This window comes from Dermochelys coriacea, chromosome 11, assembly GCF_009764565.3.
Source record: "Dermochelys coriacea isolate rDerCor1 chromosome 11, rDerCor1.pri.v4, whole genome shotgun sequence".
In the NCBI taxonomy this organism is placed as follows: Eukaryota; Metazoa; Chordata; order Testudines; family Dermochelyidae; genus Dermochelys; species Dermochelys coriacea.
In genome coordinates, this window is record NC_050078.2 from 64,809,002 (window position 1) to 64,824,637 (window position 15,636).

The 15,636-nt window shown below is 44.3% G+C and overlaps 1 protein-coding gene across 3 annotated transcripts in view; it reads right to left on the reverse strand.

Moving 5' to 3' along the window:
* PLEKHM3 (pleckstrin homology domain containing M3) overlaps positions 1 to 15,636 on the reverse strand; it is a 137,758-nt gene that overhangs the window by 67,896 nt on the left and 54,226 nt on the right. For all 3 annotated transcript variants that reach the window (XM_043505656.1, XM_038422576.2, XM_043505654.1), the window contains one exon: positions 6,502 to 6,695. In XM_043505656.1, the coding sequence (XP_043361591.1) occupies positions 6,502 to 6,695 (194 nt within the window). The remainder of the gene's footprint in view (positions 1 to 6,501; positions 6,696 to 15,636) is intronic.

Genomic DNA, 15,636 nt, shown 5'->3' on the forward strand with positions numbered 1-15,636 from the left:
CCTCACAAAGACGTGCACAAGGTTACAGGGGACTCACCAGATGATCAAATCAAAAACTAGATTGATCAATTACCATCAGTGAAAGGCATAGAGAGTCACTGTTGGACACTGGCATCTATAGAAGTGCCGAGTGTGGCAGTGATCATGAACTACTAATGGGAAAGATGAAGATTAACTAAAAGATGGGTACAACGGGAGCCAAATTTGATCCTGATAAGTTAATAGCTCTATGGGGGAGGAATACAAGGTGATGCTTGGAGGATGTTTCAAGTCATTATTTTGTGATGATGAATAGGGCTCCGTGTCTGTCCTGGAGGTCCCAGAAGTCATGGATTCCATGACTTTCCACGAATTCCGTGACTTCGGCAGCAGCCAGTGTAGCTGACCCCGGGACATACTCAGGCAATCCCCAGGAACAGCCGCACTAGCCGCTGCTAGAGCGGCCCCACAGCCAGTGCAGCCAGCCACGGCTCAGGCGACCCCGGGGCCAGTCGCACCAACGGCTGCTTGGGTGACCCTGGGCAGCTCACCCCAGGGACTGCCCGAGCAATGGCCAATGCGTCTGGCCCGGGGGACTGCATGAGCAGTGGTACCGGGGGTGGCCAGAGCAGCCGCTGCTGGGCGGCCCCCAGCAGTGATCCCGGGCTGTCTGGAGCTGCGGCAGGGGGATGGCTGGAGCAGCCACTGCTCGGCAGCTAGTGCTGCTGGCCCCGGGCCTCTCCTCGCAACAGCATCCCCTGGCCCCTCCCCAGCAATGCTCCTCCTCTAAGATTTAGTCAGCGGTATTTATGGTACAAGTTATGGACAGGTCACGGGCCGTGAAATTTTTTTTTATTGCCCGTGACCGGTCCATTACTTACACTAAAAATACCCATGACTAAAAGCTGAAGAAGTAAAAAAGTAAAAAAGCGTTACGCGAAAGATGGAAGGTATAAAATGGAATGATTTAAAGACAAATGAAGTTAGAAAGAAAATAAGATGTGAAATCAAGGCACAGAACTGGCTACAGTTGAAAAGACTAAGATGGTGGGGACACTGCTGAAGAGAAACAGCTGACAGGAGGCCAAAGAAAATAATGCAAACACAACAAAGTCTGACATAGAGGCTGACCATGACTAGATGGCGGGACATCATACCCAGGGATATGGCCAGGTTGGGCTTAATGGAGGAACAAGCCATGGACAGGAACAAATGGCGACACTGTCTTCCTCGTGACTGCAAAGATGCTTTGGGAGGAAAAGAAGACATGCACTTCATACTTGTTTTGAAATTAGTAGCCAGGTTCCCCATCAACACACAGGTAAGACTGGACAAATGAAAATTATATTCTTGGTGTTTACCGGAAATCCTGCTTGAGGACATAACGTTTTTTACTTAAGAGCAGAAGTTCCCAAACTCTTCTCTCCAAGGTAAGTAAGATCATGAGAACACTATGAAACTTAAAAACTACTATAAATCAAAAGAAGGAACAAAGCATCATTCTGTTCTAAAAATCAATTAAGAGAAATAGTTCTGGACAGACAGTTTCTACTTGGAATTAAATAGCTCCACCTTTTATCTGCTTAGATCTTCCATCCAGCTTAAAATGAAATGACAAACAATGAGGTATCCTCTGTTCTTTCAGGTGCAATTTGGAGTACTTGGAGTTTGCCGCAAGCAGACTCTGAAGTGATCAAATTAGGGTGAATGTGGGCAGAGCTAGTATTTCAAGTAGTGCTCCCAGCTAATGAAAACACAATTTGGAATCTAAGTGGGGTATTTCTAAAGCAATCTATCTTAAACAGAAGAAACAAGGCTAAATCATTTTAGATGCCTAATATTACTAATCCATTTGACAGAGGGTGACAGATTGCATTAGACATCATGTCTGGACTCAGAGATGCTATATGAATGAAAGGATTCAGATATCCTCTGAAATATTTGTGCAAGTTTCTTAGCAACAACTTGAAATGCTTAATGCAAATATTTTGAAAATAATCTAGTTCTGAGGCAAAAAGAGATATTTATTTTAAGGCCTCATCATACGAAATGACAGAATTCTTCTTTTAACTTCAGTGGGTTTGAGTTCTTGTTCTGCGAAGAGCTGACAGTATTAGCTAGGGGTACATATTTGTGGCACTGGAAATGTGCTCTTAACCTGATTGCAACAGCGAGCTTTAATTCCATTTCTCTGTAATGTGCTCTACGTAAAGCAACCAGTGCCAGGTTAAACTAATATAAAACTCTGTCCTGAAATTAACAGAAAACTACAGTCCTGTAGAGGGAACAAGTGATTAGATATAGAATTCTGCTTAGTCTTCCACCTCCATGCAGAAGGAGCATGTCTTTACAGATGGAAATCACTGAGGTAAATGCAAAGGGATAGGTGGACCTGTTGCAGAGCCAGAGACTGTGAAAACAAAAACAAACTCTGTGATAATTCCTTCACCAAGAAGCCTTCCTTTAAGCCAGAATAGTAGGAAAAGAGACCATAGTGGTTAAAATTACAAGCCCTTCTTATATCTATGAGAGACAAGGAGACTCCTCCACACTTAAAGGAGGAATACACAAAAAAAGAAGGATGCTTGCTTCAATTTACATGTTCACATACACTGCATCACCTGTTTAATGGACAAGAGCTCCTCTCCTCTCCCCTAGAAACCAGATATGCTGTTTCCACTTTGCATGTTTGCGTTCTCTGGTAATACTGCAAGCAGAAGACTGTTGGGAGAGCTATACAACTGCAGCTTGCATCAGTTCTACACAAGCACTAGATTTAAGTCCTGGTTTGTTTCTCCCCCAGGAACTGACAATGCGCATGCATCTAATACAACCCCAAATAGATAAACCTGTTCAGTTAAAAACAGGGAAGGCAAATTTAATTTTGTTATATGGAGGGGACAGCCACAGCTAAGTGGTCATAGCAATATCCCTTATGAAATAGAGACAATGGGTCAGATCCTCAGCTGGTATGACTTAATTTACACCAGTTGAGGATCTGGCCTAATGGGTCTAGCCAAACTTGTTTTCCTTTATTGTTTTATCTTCCCTTCTGCCTTTAAAGTCTGCTTCGAACTACCACCCAAACAGCCACCATTGTTGCCGGAGTCCATCAAGTGAACTAGAATTCTTAAGGACAATAGGGGCTGCCAGTTCCCTGCACCTTGAACCACCAGCTTCCTTTAGCTATTCTTTGGTTTTTTAGTCACTCGCCTTAGAGTTCACAGTGCGGCTCAGCCCTGAGTTTTCTGCGGAACGCCAAGTTTTACAAAGTTCCCAAAGTACCTATGTATACCAGGCATTATAAATAACGTTTCCACACTTCAGTCAACTAGGTCCTGAGCTAAACTGGTTTATAGCCATCTGGAATTCTTCAGAAACAGTGACTTGTAAGCACTGTAAACATTGTAGTCTTCATGGAGGACACAGAGAACTCTGAAATTAATTGCCATCTTGGGTTTGAGATCTGGGTTCAAGAGGAAGGGATAGACTTAAAAAATGATGATGATAATGATAGAACACCCCAGAGCAATCTGCTCTTTCCCTAATAAGGAAGGCTATCAGTGTCCCACAAGCAGCAAGGTGCCAATACGATTAATCAGTCTGTTTTTAGTTCTCTCTAGACAGCAGTATTAACAGTTTGTTTCAGTCTGTTTATATGGTTCTGACAGGTCTTCAAGATGCTGTGCTCACTTGCCAGTGATTAATAGCCAGCCATGTACTAAGGTGAAGATCAAGCTGAAAAGAATGCCTTTGGAACAGGATAGATAACTGGATTCTGGATTCTCTCCCCCAGCCCTTTAAATTCTGACTAGGAAAGAGCACTAAATTTAGTAGCACCGGCTCACAGAGTTGTTTAAACTCCCCTTTCCTTGTACCTTGCCCATGTGATGAGCTGAGGGGTAATTTAAATCACATGTTTTCTTTGTGAATAGATCTCATTTTCTCTGTCCAGCTGTCATGCTGAGCCATGGGGTCTGCATACTGGGATGCGATATATTCAGAATAAAGGTCCTGGAACACGATTCCTGAAAGGTGGTGCTGCTTCAGCCTTGTTTTCCTCTCCAGATCAGTCCAGCCCCTTCGGAAAGACCACCAGGGACCAACCTGGTGCCAAAATCACTCTGCTGGAGACTTCCATAAGTGGGAGTCAAACACCCAACTCCCATAGACTTTCAATGGGAGTTGGGCACATACCTGCCCTTTGTGCCTTTGAAATGGTTGCTCTATGGCTTTTGGAGCATCCCACAAGTTCCTACCAAACTGGACACTCTTCCCTATAACAAGGAGCAAGAGACAAGGACTGTGCATAAAGATCTAGCCACAAGCCCAGGCTCTGACCACGGTGCTCCTCTCTCAGCTGTGTATTTTATATAGGTCACAGGGAGAAAGGAATGGGAATGTCAGGCAGCGCTAGAAGACCAAGCTTAACTCAGGCTTACGTCATCGCGAGCGTACGGAAAACAGGGCACCCAAGAACTGTCATAAAACACCCATCAAAATTCTCTGTTTTAATCATTCTGAAGTCTGTAAGTAAGGAAAGGGAGCATGTCTCCGACCCATCCTTTCCCCTCCCTCTCATTTATTAGCACTGTATGCTAGTCAGGGCTTTTCCTTCTGCTGTAGGGAATGTGCCTTCAGCTGCAGCTTGACAGTGTATCACCAGGAAACCACCATACAACAGATGGCAGATATATCCTACCTACTGTCCTCCTTCGTCTTCTACCCACAGAGCTGCACCTTACCTTACATTTTACTCATTTTGATTACTTACTGGTAAATGAGTTTTATGGTATTTTTTTTTGTCATCCTTTTCTTCTAAAGCCTCGCACTTTTTCTACATTTCCTGATAAATTCTATATTGCCTGTCTTTCCTACCCCATCTCCTGAGCTGCCTCTATTTCTTCAGTCTTCCCCTTTTGGCCTCTTGGTAGTTCCCCTCAATTCTTATTTTCTCAAATTCTCTCTTTGTCCTAGTCCCTTGAATGCCTCTTCAGTCCCTTTGGACCCTTTCCTCTCATCTCCTTCCATCAGCTCCAGCTCAAAGTACCTCCTCCAGCCTCCTTGCTTTCCCCTTCGTCCCATTTCCTCTGGCCCCATTGCTTTTCTTTGTTCACTTCTTCTTTGATCTGTTTTCTTCCACTCTCTTCACCAACACTCTCTTCAGTCTTTCCTACCTCCTCCTCGCTGTTCTAATCAGAGCATTCAGCATTAATCAAAAGCCGTAATTTCTTTTCAGCCACTTTTCTCCAGCCTCTGTAAGGCTGCTCTCCTTTTAGTTTTATTGTAATTGAAGGAGAGAAAATAGAAGCGATATTACAACTGTACCCGAGGACAGCCAAAGTGATAATACTGTGCACAGGAGCCAGAGAAAATAGGTTTAATTTTAAAAGTCCTGCAGATGGGCTCCCTGAAAGTTGAAGAAGCAAGTCTGTGTGTTGCCGCTCAATTCCACAACACATACACATAAATATTTGCACACAATATGTTTAATCTAGGAACTCACCTGTTGCTCTCTAGAATTTTGCTCCCCTTTGCTTAGCTGTACTTAATGTAATTATTCGAGGCAGTGACATATAGGTTATCTAATGAATAGCAATCATCACCTGCTTCCATTCTGGGATAAAGAAGCCAGTGCAAACCCCCACGGCAAATTACACCAGCCCTCTGCATCCTCAAAAACATATATCCACAATACAGGGAGTGAGACAGGCCCTCCATTTACTTTCCCTCCCTTTGGCAGTTGAACATTTCAAAACGGCAATGTTTCTAATGAAGGTGACAGATTTGTTTTACTAGCAGACCTGAAAAATACAGATACATAAGAGATGCATGTTCCAACAAGCCAGTTGTATTTGTCTGGATTCATTCACCTCACGGGACGGGGGGGGGGGGGGAAAGATAGATCCAAAACAGACCCCCAGCCCCTTTCTTCAGGAAGTCCAGGGTAAAAACAAAGCTGGCCTTTCTACAGTTGATCTGCTGCTGGATTTGAAGAGGCTGTTTGTCTTTCAGAGCTGTTTGGAGAAGATCAGCAGTAGCTAGAGTGGACTAAGATGCTGCATGTTTTAAAATGAATTGTGCCTTTGAGAAATAAACTTGTGGATTGCAATCTGCCCATTTTATTTTGAGGAAAAATCAACAGGAAAGAAGGAACCGACATTACCCAAATCACACACTTTCCATTATCACAGTGATGGCCTGAGATAATTGTGTATTTTCAGCTTTAGACGCACCACTGAGGAGAAGCAGCATGCTCCTATGGGAGGAATGACTTTAGGTACCCAAGCTCTGCAGTCAGCCCGCATGAATCACTGGAACAGGCTTTCCTATGGCAGCAGACAATCTCGTTATACAAAAAAGCCTCTGTGACAACTACAGTGCAGCTGGCTTTCACAATGGGTAATGGCTTATGAATTGGATCATGGGAACCAAGAGAAGGCAGCGAGGGCTGAACATGTGCAGACAAGGAAGAGGCAGGACAACAGGAATCTTGTGCTGCATGTTGTCCGTGGTGCTTACCTCCTGCGCAGGTCTTCTGCCACTGCTGCTCTGCAGCTGAACAAATAGGCTCGGAGAGATCTCAGCTGCTGTCTCAGACGGACTACAGTCGCCAGTGGCTCTACATGTCTGTACAACATGGGATTTTCCTGCTGGATGTCAATTAGCGGCTCCTCGTACACGTACTCCAGGAACTCTTTGGCTTGTTTTGATACCTGAAAAACAAAGCACACAGCTTAGATGTGCTTTCCTTCTGCCCTTCTTTAAATGGTTTTATTCCTCTCTCTTATGTGCATTTTTAATCGATATTTGAATCTGAAACCCTCTATTGGAATTTCCATTGCCAACTCTTGGAGAAGGCTGAGTTGAGAGTGATCCCACTGTCAACTTCTATCGATAGCCAATCCCTACTTTATAGAGCACATTACGATAAGGACTACTATCCTATCTTTTCAAATATTCAGAGCCATACAGATCCTTACCATTTCCCCTGTTGGTGACGATCATGTACAGTATCTGTTTGATATTAGATAGTCCTCTATTGAGGACATTATCCTGCCATTGCACTGGGATGAAGTTAGTGATTTATTCTGATAGATCTTTTATGTGTCTAACTATGATGATCATCACTCCCTCAAATGGCCTTTTCCTGTCTAGGAATGTTTACATGTGTTTGTGTGCATATACACAGTGATTCTGAAAAGTCAGATGCAATTGACAAAGAAAATTAATGAAATATTGAAGGCCCATTCCAGCTCCTTTTGAAGTCAACTGGAGTCATCTCAAACTTTAATGGGGCTTGAGTGGGTCCCTAAAAAGAGAGTCAAAAGTAGGGGTATGTCGACACTACGAAATTAGGTCGAATTTATAGAAGTCGGTTTTGTAGAAAGCGTTTTTATACAGTCAAGTTTCAGAGTAGCAGCCGTGTTAGTCTGTATTCGCAAAAAGAAAAGGAGTACTTGTGGCACCTTAGAGACTAAAATTTGTTAGTCTCTAAGGTGCCACAAGTACTCCTTTTCTTTTTGCGTATACAGTCAAGTGTGTGTGTCCCCACACAAATGCTCTAAGTGCATGTAGTCGGCAGATTGTGTCCACAGTCCCGAGACAACCGTTGACTTCCGGAGCTTTGCACTGTGGGTAGCTATCCCACAGTTCCCGCAGTCTCCACCGCCCATTTGAATTCTGGGTAAAAATCCCAGTGCCTGATGGGGCTAAAACATTGTCACGGGTGGTTCTGGGTACATATCGTCAGGCCCCCATTCCCTCCCTCCCTCCATAAAAGCAAGGGCAGACAATTGTTTTGCGCCTTTTTTCTTGAGTTACCCGTGCAGACGCCATACCACGGCAAGCATGGAGCCCGCTCAGCTAACGGTCACCGTATGTCTCCTGGGTGCTGGAGGACGTGGTACTGCATTGCTACACAGCAGCAGTTTATTGCCTTTTGGCAGCAGACAGTGCAGTATGACTGGTAGCCGTCGTCGACATAGTCCTGGGTGCTCTTTTAAACGGGCACCTGGGCAAACATGGGAGTGACTCAGCCAGGTCATTTCCCTTATTTCGTCTCATGGCGATTGAGTCCTACCAGCAGTGCACTGTCTTTTAATCTGCAGCTAGCAGAAGATGATGGCCAGTAGTCATACTGCACCGTCTTCTGCCGAGCACCCAGGAGCGGTCGTATTGCACAGTCTGCTGCCAGCATGATGTATAAAGACAGATGAAGTGGTCAAAACAAGAAATAGACCAGATTTGTTTTGTATTCATTTTCTCCTCCCTCCCTCCCTCTGTGAAATCAATGGCTTGCTAAACCCAGTTTTGAGTTCTATCCTTGAGGTTTTGAGTTCTATCCTTGAGGCGGCCATTCAGTTTCTCGCAAAGCCACCCCCTTTGTTGATTTTAATTCCCTGTAAGCCAACCCTGTAAGCCATATCGTCAGTCGCCCCTCTCTCCATCAGGGCAACAGCAGACAATCGTTCCGCGCCTTTTTTCTGTGCAGACGCCGTATCATGGCAAGCATGGAGCCCGCTCAGTTCACTTCGGCAATTAGGAGCACATTAAACACCACACGCATTATCCAGCAGTATATGCATCACCAGAACCTGGCAAAGCGAAACCGGGCGAGTAGGCGACGTCAGCGTGGTTATGAGAGCGATGAGTACATGGAAACAGACTTCTCTCAAAGCACATGTCCTGGCAATGTGGGCATCATGGTGCTAATGGGGCAGGCTCATGCGGTGGAACGCTGATTCTGGGCCCGGGAAACAAGCACAGACTGGTGGGACCGCATAGTGTTGCAGGTCTGGGACGATTCCCAGTGGCTGCAAAACTTTCACATGTGTAAGGGCACTTTCATGGAACTTTGTGACTTGCTTTCCCCTGCCCTGAGGTGCAAGAATACCAAGATGAGAGCAGCCCTCACAGTGGCAATAGCCCTGTGGAAGCTTGCAACGCCAGACAGCTACCGGTCAGTTGGGAATCAATTTGCAGTGGGCAAATCTACTGTGGGGACTGCTGTGATGCAAGTAGCCAACGCAATCAAAGATCTGCTGATATCAAGGGTAGTGACCCTGGAAATGTGCAGGTCATAGTGGATGGCTTTGCTGCAATGGGATTCCCTAACTGTGATGGGGACATAGACGGAACCCATATCCCTATCTTGGCACCGGAGCACCAAGCCGGTGAGTACATAAACCGCAAGGGGTACTTTTCAATAGTGCTGCAAGCACTGGTGGATCACAAGGGACGTTTCACCAACATCAACGTGGGATGGCCGGGAAAGGTACATGATGCTCGCATCTTCAGGAACTCTGGTCTGTTTCAAAAGCTGCAGGAAGGGACTTTCTTCCCAGACCAGAAAATAACCGTTAGGGATGTTGAAATGCCTAAGTTATCCTTGGGGATATACCCCAAGGATACTCCTTAATGCCATGACTTATGAAGCTATACATAGGCAGCCTGGAGAGTAGTCAGGAGCTGTTCAACTATAGGCTGAGCAAGTGCAGAATGGTGGTAGAATGTGCATTTGGACATTTAAAAGTGCACTGGCGCAGTTTACTGACTCGGTTAGATCTCAGCGAAACCAATATTCCCACTGTTATTACTGCTTGCTGTGAACTCCACAATATCTGTGAGAGTAAGGGGGAGACATTTATGGCGGGGTGGGAGGTTGAGGCAACTCGCCTGGCTGCTGGTTACGCACAGCCAGACACCAGGGTGATTAGAAGAGCACAGGAGGGTGCGGTGCGCATCAGAGAAGCTTTGAAAACCAGTTTCATGACTGGCCAGGCTACAGTGTGAAAGTTCTGTTTGTTTCTCCTTGATGAAATCCCCTGCCCCTTGGTTCACTCTACTTCCCTGTAAGCTAACCACCCTCCCCACCTCCCTTCAATCATCCCTTGCAGAGGCAATAAAGTCATTGTTGCTTCACATTCGTGCATTCTTTATTAATTCATCACACAAATAGGGGGATAATTCCCAAGGTAGCCCAGGAAGGGTGGTGGAGGAGGGAAGGACAAGGCCACACAGCACTTTAAAAGTTTAAAACTTATTGAATGCCAGCCTTCTGTTACTTGGCCAATCCTCTGGGGTGGAGTGGCTGAGTGGCCGGAGGCCCCCCCACCGCGTTCTTGAGCGTCTGGGTGAGGAGGCTATGGAACTTGGGGAGGAGGGCGGTTGGTTACACAGGGGCTGTAGCGGAGGTCTGTGCTCCTGCTGCTTTTCCTGCAGCTCAACCATACGCTGGAGCATATTAGTTTGATCCTCCAGCAGTCTCAGCATTGAATCCTGCCTCCTCTCGTCATGCTGCCGCCACCTTTCAGCTTCAGCCCTCTCTTCAGCCCGCCACTTACTCTCTTCAGCCTGCCACCTCTCCTCCCAGCCATTCTGTGCTTTTCTGCACTCTGACATTGTCTACCTCCATGCATTCATCTGTGCTCTGTCAGTGTGGGAGGACAGCATGAGCTCAGAGAACATTTCATCGCGAGTGCATTTTTTTTGCCTTCTAATCTTCGCTAGCCTCTGGGAAGGAGAAGATCCTGTGATCCTTGAAACACATGCAGCTGGTGGAGAAAAAAAAAGGGACAGGGGTATTTGAAAAGACACATTTTATAGAATAATGGGTACACTCTTTCACGGTAAACCTTGCTGTTAACATTACATACATAGCACATGTGCTTTCATTACAAGGTTGCATTTTGCCTCCCCCCACCATGTGGCTAACAGCGGGGAACATTTCTATTCAGCCATAGGCAAACAGCCCAGCTGGAATGGGCACCTCTGAACGTCCCCTTAAGAAAAGCACCCAATTTCAACCAGGTGACCATGAATGATATCACTCTCCTGAGGATAATACAGAGAGATAAAGAACGGTTGTTGTTTGAACGCCAGCAAACATACACTGCAACGCTTTGTTCTACAATGATTTCCGAGTACGTGCTACTGGCCTGGAATGGTAAAGTGTCCTACCATTGTGGATGGAATAAGGCTGCCCTCCTCAGAAATCTTTGGGAGTATATCCAGGAGAGCCACGAATGCCAGGGCAAATTAATCATTAAACATGCTGGCTTTTAAACCTTGTATAGTATTTTAAAAGGTACACTCACCAGAGGTCCCTTCTCCGCCTGGTGGGTCCGGGAGGCAGCCTTGGGTAGGTTCAAGGGGTACTGGATCCAGGGTGAGAAACAGTTCCTGGCTGTCGGGAAAACTGGTTTCTCCACTTGTTTGCTGTGAGCTATCTACAACCTCATCATCATCGTCTTCCTCGTCCCCAAAACCTGCTTCCGTGTTGCCTCCATCTCCATTGAAGGAGTCAAACAACACGGCTGGGGTAGTGGTGGCTGAACCCCCTAAAATGGCATGCAGCTCATCATAGAAGCGGCATGTTTGGGGCTCTGACCCGGAGTGGCCGTTCGCCTCTCTGGTTTTCTGGTAGGCTTGCCTCAGCTCCTTAAGTTTCACGCTGCACTGCTTCAGGTCCCTGTTATGGCCTCTGTCCTTCATGCCCTGGGAGATTTTCACAAATGTTTTGGCATTTCGAAAACTGGAACGTAGTTCTGATAGCACGGATTCCTCTCCCCATACAGTGATCAGATCCCGTACCTCCCGTTCGGTCCATGCTGGAGCTCTTTTGCGATTCTGGGACTCCATCATGGTCACCTCTGCTGATGAGCTCTGCATGGTCACCTGCAGTTTGCCACACTGGCCAAACTGGCCGAAATTGAAATTCAAAAGTTCGCGGGCCTTTTCCTGTCTACCTGGTCAGTGCATCTGAGTTGAGAGTGCTGTCCAGAGCGGTCACAATGGAGCACTCTGGGATAGCTCCCGGAGGCCAATACCATCTAATTGCGTCCACAGTACCCCAAATTCGACCCAGCAAAACCGATTTCAGCGCTAATCCCCTTGTCGGGGGTGGAGTAAGGAAATCGATTTTAAGAGCCCTTTAAGAAGGAAAAAGGGCTTCGTCATGTGCACGGGTGCAGGGTTACATCGATTTAACGCTGCTAAATTCGACCTCAACGCCTAGTGTAGACCAGGGCTAGCTTAACATGTATACAACAGAACCCATTGTAACATTAGCCTTTCCAATGGCAATTTCTTCCATGTTTAGCTGTAATGTAAAAACCACATAACACTAAAAGAACAAATCAGAACCACGTCCAGCAATTTTTGAAAACAAACATAGATGAGAGATGGGTATTATTGTTGTTCATGAATCATGGTGTTTCATTTTCAAGAACTTTCTCTCTATCCCATTCCATCGTATTGTTCTGACCAAATACTCCTCCCCAGCATACTTCTTTATTTCTACATTTTATCCAGGGTGAAAAAAGAGCCGGGATTATGTTCAATGAACTGCAAACCACTTGAAACTGTGCTGTAGAAAAATGATGTTTCGCAATTCAATTAGTCCTTCTGGTCCTTAAAACCAGTGTTTACACTGAAGCCAGGCACCAATGAATTAGGCTAACAAAGCTACTTTTTATGAGGTGAACAAAAGGGCAAAGGCTACACTATAGTCTTCTCAGACTTAAAAGGTCTCTCCCTTCAGGTACTGTAGAAGATGAGGTAGAAAAAGCAAAATATGTCCCTATAGATGGTACCAGCTAGTGCAGTGATTCTCAGCCAAGGGTACATTTACTCCTTGGGATACACAGAAGTCTTCTAGGGGGTATATCAGCTTATCTAGATATTTGCCTAGTTTTACAACAGGCTACATAAAAAGCACAAGCAAAGTCAGTACAAACCAAAATTTCATACAAAGACTTGTTTATACTGCTCTATATACAACACACTGAAATGTAAGTACAATATTTATATTCCAATTGGTTTCTTTTATAATTATATGGTAAAAATGAGAAAGAAAACAACTTTTTAGTAATAGTGTGCTGTGACACTTTTGCATTTGTATGTCTGATTTTGTAAGCAAGTAGTTTTTAAGTGAGGTTAAACTTGGGGATACACAAGACAAATCAGACTGCTGAAAGGGGTACAGTAGTCTGGAAAGGTTGAGAACCACTGAGCTACTGGAAATAGGAGCAGGTCAGAGAAGAAGATGTTACAGTGAGAGATGATCCCAACTGTAATTCTTCACAATGAATAATCTCCATGTTAACAAAAATATCATACATAATGCCAAGTACTGGCTGCAGGTTAGTGATTATGCAGATAATACAATGTATATTTTTAAACACAGGAGATACTGTAAGGTGAATTAAGGGTCATGGTTCCACAGATTTCTATGGCTCAGAAGTTGTATTAAACATCCCACTCATCTCTCAGCTTTTAGATTTTTTTTTTTTTTTTTAAAAACAGTGCACACCCAAGGAACTGTGCTGTCCAAACTAAGGAACGGAAAATGCCCTGTATCAGTAACAACCCGGGCAGGTCGGGTAAAGAACAAAATTCTTCAGATCCCAAATGTTCCAAATGCACATAAAACTTTAGCTCCAGGAAAGTTTGGTGGCGTCTCTTGGTTTTGTTTGGTTAGCGAGACTAATACAGCTGCATGCTAGAGAGAAGAATACAACTATCTTCGTCGTCACACTGCTTTTGCACACATTAAACCATTTAGCCTTACAACACACAATAGCTACCATACCTAAAATAAGTATTATTCCTCTTGTATGGGGGGGCAGGGGGGAGAAGAGGGGAGAGAAGCCAGATAGCAGCAATTCACTCAGCACCACACAAGCACTCAATATTGCAGCTTGGATTGGAACTCAGGAGTTTCTCACTCCAAATCCTGTGCGAGGATCACTCACATATATACTTTGGTCCCCATCAGCACAGCATTCAAGCGCACGCTGAAGTGCTTTGCTGTATCAAGGCCTAGGAATGTGCAAGTACATAGTCTTAAATTTGAGAGCAGCCAGCAAGTAGAATGTAGAACACGGGGAGGTTTCCAGATTTTCTCCCACCGCAGAACCTGGTGCCAATATCCCCAGGGGCTCAGTATTCTGTTTGGAGAATATTCTTTCACTGTGAATCAGGACTGAAATGATGGGAAACCCCACTTATGCTCCCGCGGCCTCAGGGCCGATATAGCAATGAGCAGGAGGTGATATTTTATTTTTTCCATGGGGCACAGTCATCAGCAGTGCACCCATGGACAGATGCCCGCACACATACATGTTAAAAGATTATTAAAGGTCGCAAAGTCAAGCACTCAAAAGTTAGGAAACACCAGAATCAAGGTTGCCTGTGCAACCTTCATTCAGCTGCCTTATGTGCATACTTTATGGTACACAGTCTTTAATTACAAGATCACGTTGTTTTTTTCCCCAGGACCCTTGCCTCAGTGAGAGCACAGAACGGACAGTTGATTTATAACTCAGCCAAAATTAGGTGGATTTTTATGGGGATGATAAAAGGCACGTCCCTGACACAAACGTCACCCCCTCCCCAAATTTTACATCCCTGCTCCAAAATACAGGAGTGCTAGTGCTGGCCAAAGAAAAAGTCACCAGTTTTTTTTTTGTTTTTTTTTTTAAACATTTTCCAAAAAACTCAGCCTTGCGCTAGGAAACTGGCAAGTCAAATTTCAGCCCAAATGGTTAACGTTTGGCAAAGTTATAAGCAACTGAAAACAGGGGCAAGCTTAATAATAGGTAGCGCTACCAGCCCTGCCTATAATACACAAATACACACATGTATAATTGTATTAGAAACACCAGAAAATTCCATTCAAATACAAGTATTAAGATTGAAGAGAGCTCTTTAGCCTGAAATGTCAAAAGAACAGGAATGAGGGGGAATACAATGATGAGTGCTTTTTTCTGGAGGCTGCCATCTTGTGCTTCAGAATCTAAACGTTAATTTACAAAAAGTCAGACTCATTGTAAACTCTTTGGAGGAGGGGCAGTCTCTTTTTTTGTGTGTTTGTGCAGCTCCTAGAACACTGTTGGGTACTCCTAGAAGCAAACAGCAATACTTATTACCTTTTGCATGTAACCAAATAAAAGTTGCCAGAGAGAAGAGGCTGCGTAAGGATGGGAGGAAGAGCTATCTAAAAGATAATCTCCCTCAAGAACATGAAAAACTCTACTATGAAAAGAACGGAGAACCATAAGCAAAAGTGGGAGCTGGGAGAAACTGTCTGAACTACAATTTTGGTTAAGAAACTCCAGTTGCTGCGTAAGGAAGCAGGGTGGATAAAAAATTTTTTTTTCAAAAAAACATCGATTTTTTTTTATTTAAATTGGATTTTTTTGATAAAATGCTTTTTGAGAAAAAAACCCATCTAAAGATAGTTTTAATTAAGATACATTATAGATCGAAGATATCTCATCATGGAATAGGAATTATAAATTCTAATTCTAGAGTATGAGACAATATATTCATGTAATATTTAAGAAAAGTTTTGTAAATAAATTCTAATAGTTCATGGATTAGGAACCCAATTAGGGACCAATGGGGTTCCAGGGGCTTCTGTATAGATTATTTAGGTTAATTTTTCTATCTACCCAATGGCACTCAGTGCTCAATCTGGAAGATACCATCAGAGATGCTTAGTTTTGGAGTTCTCAAACTGTGGATTTGTGTCTCCAGGGATAACATGCTTGTTAACAGCAAAAATGTTTTAAACAAACAAATAAATATATATAGAGAGAGGTGAGAAATAACAGACCTCAACCCTATTGTCCCTCTGCAAATTTGTGTATG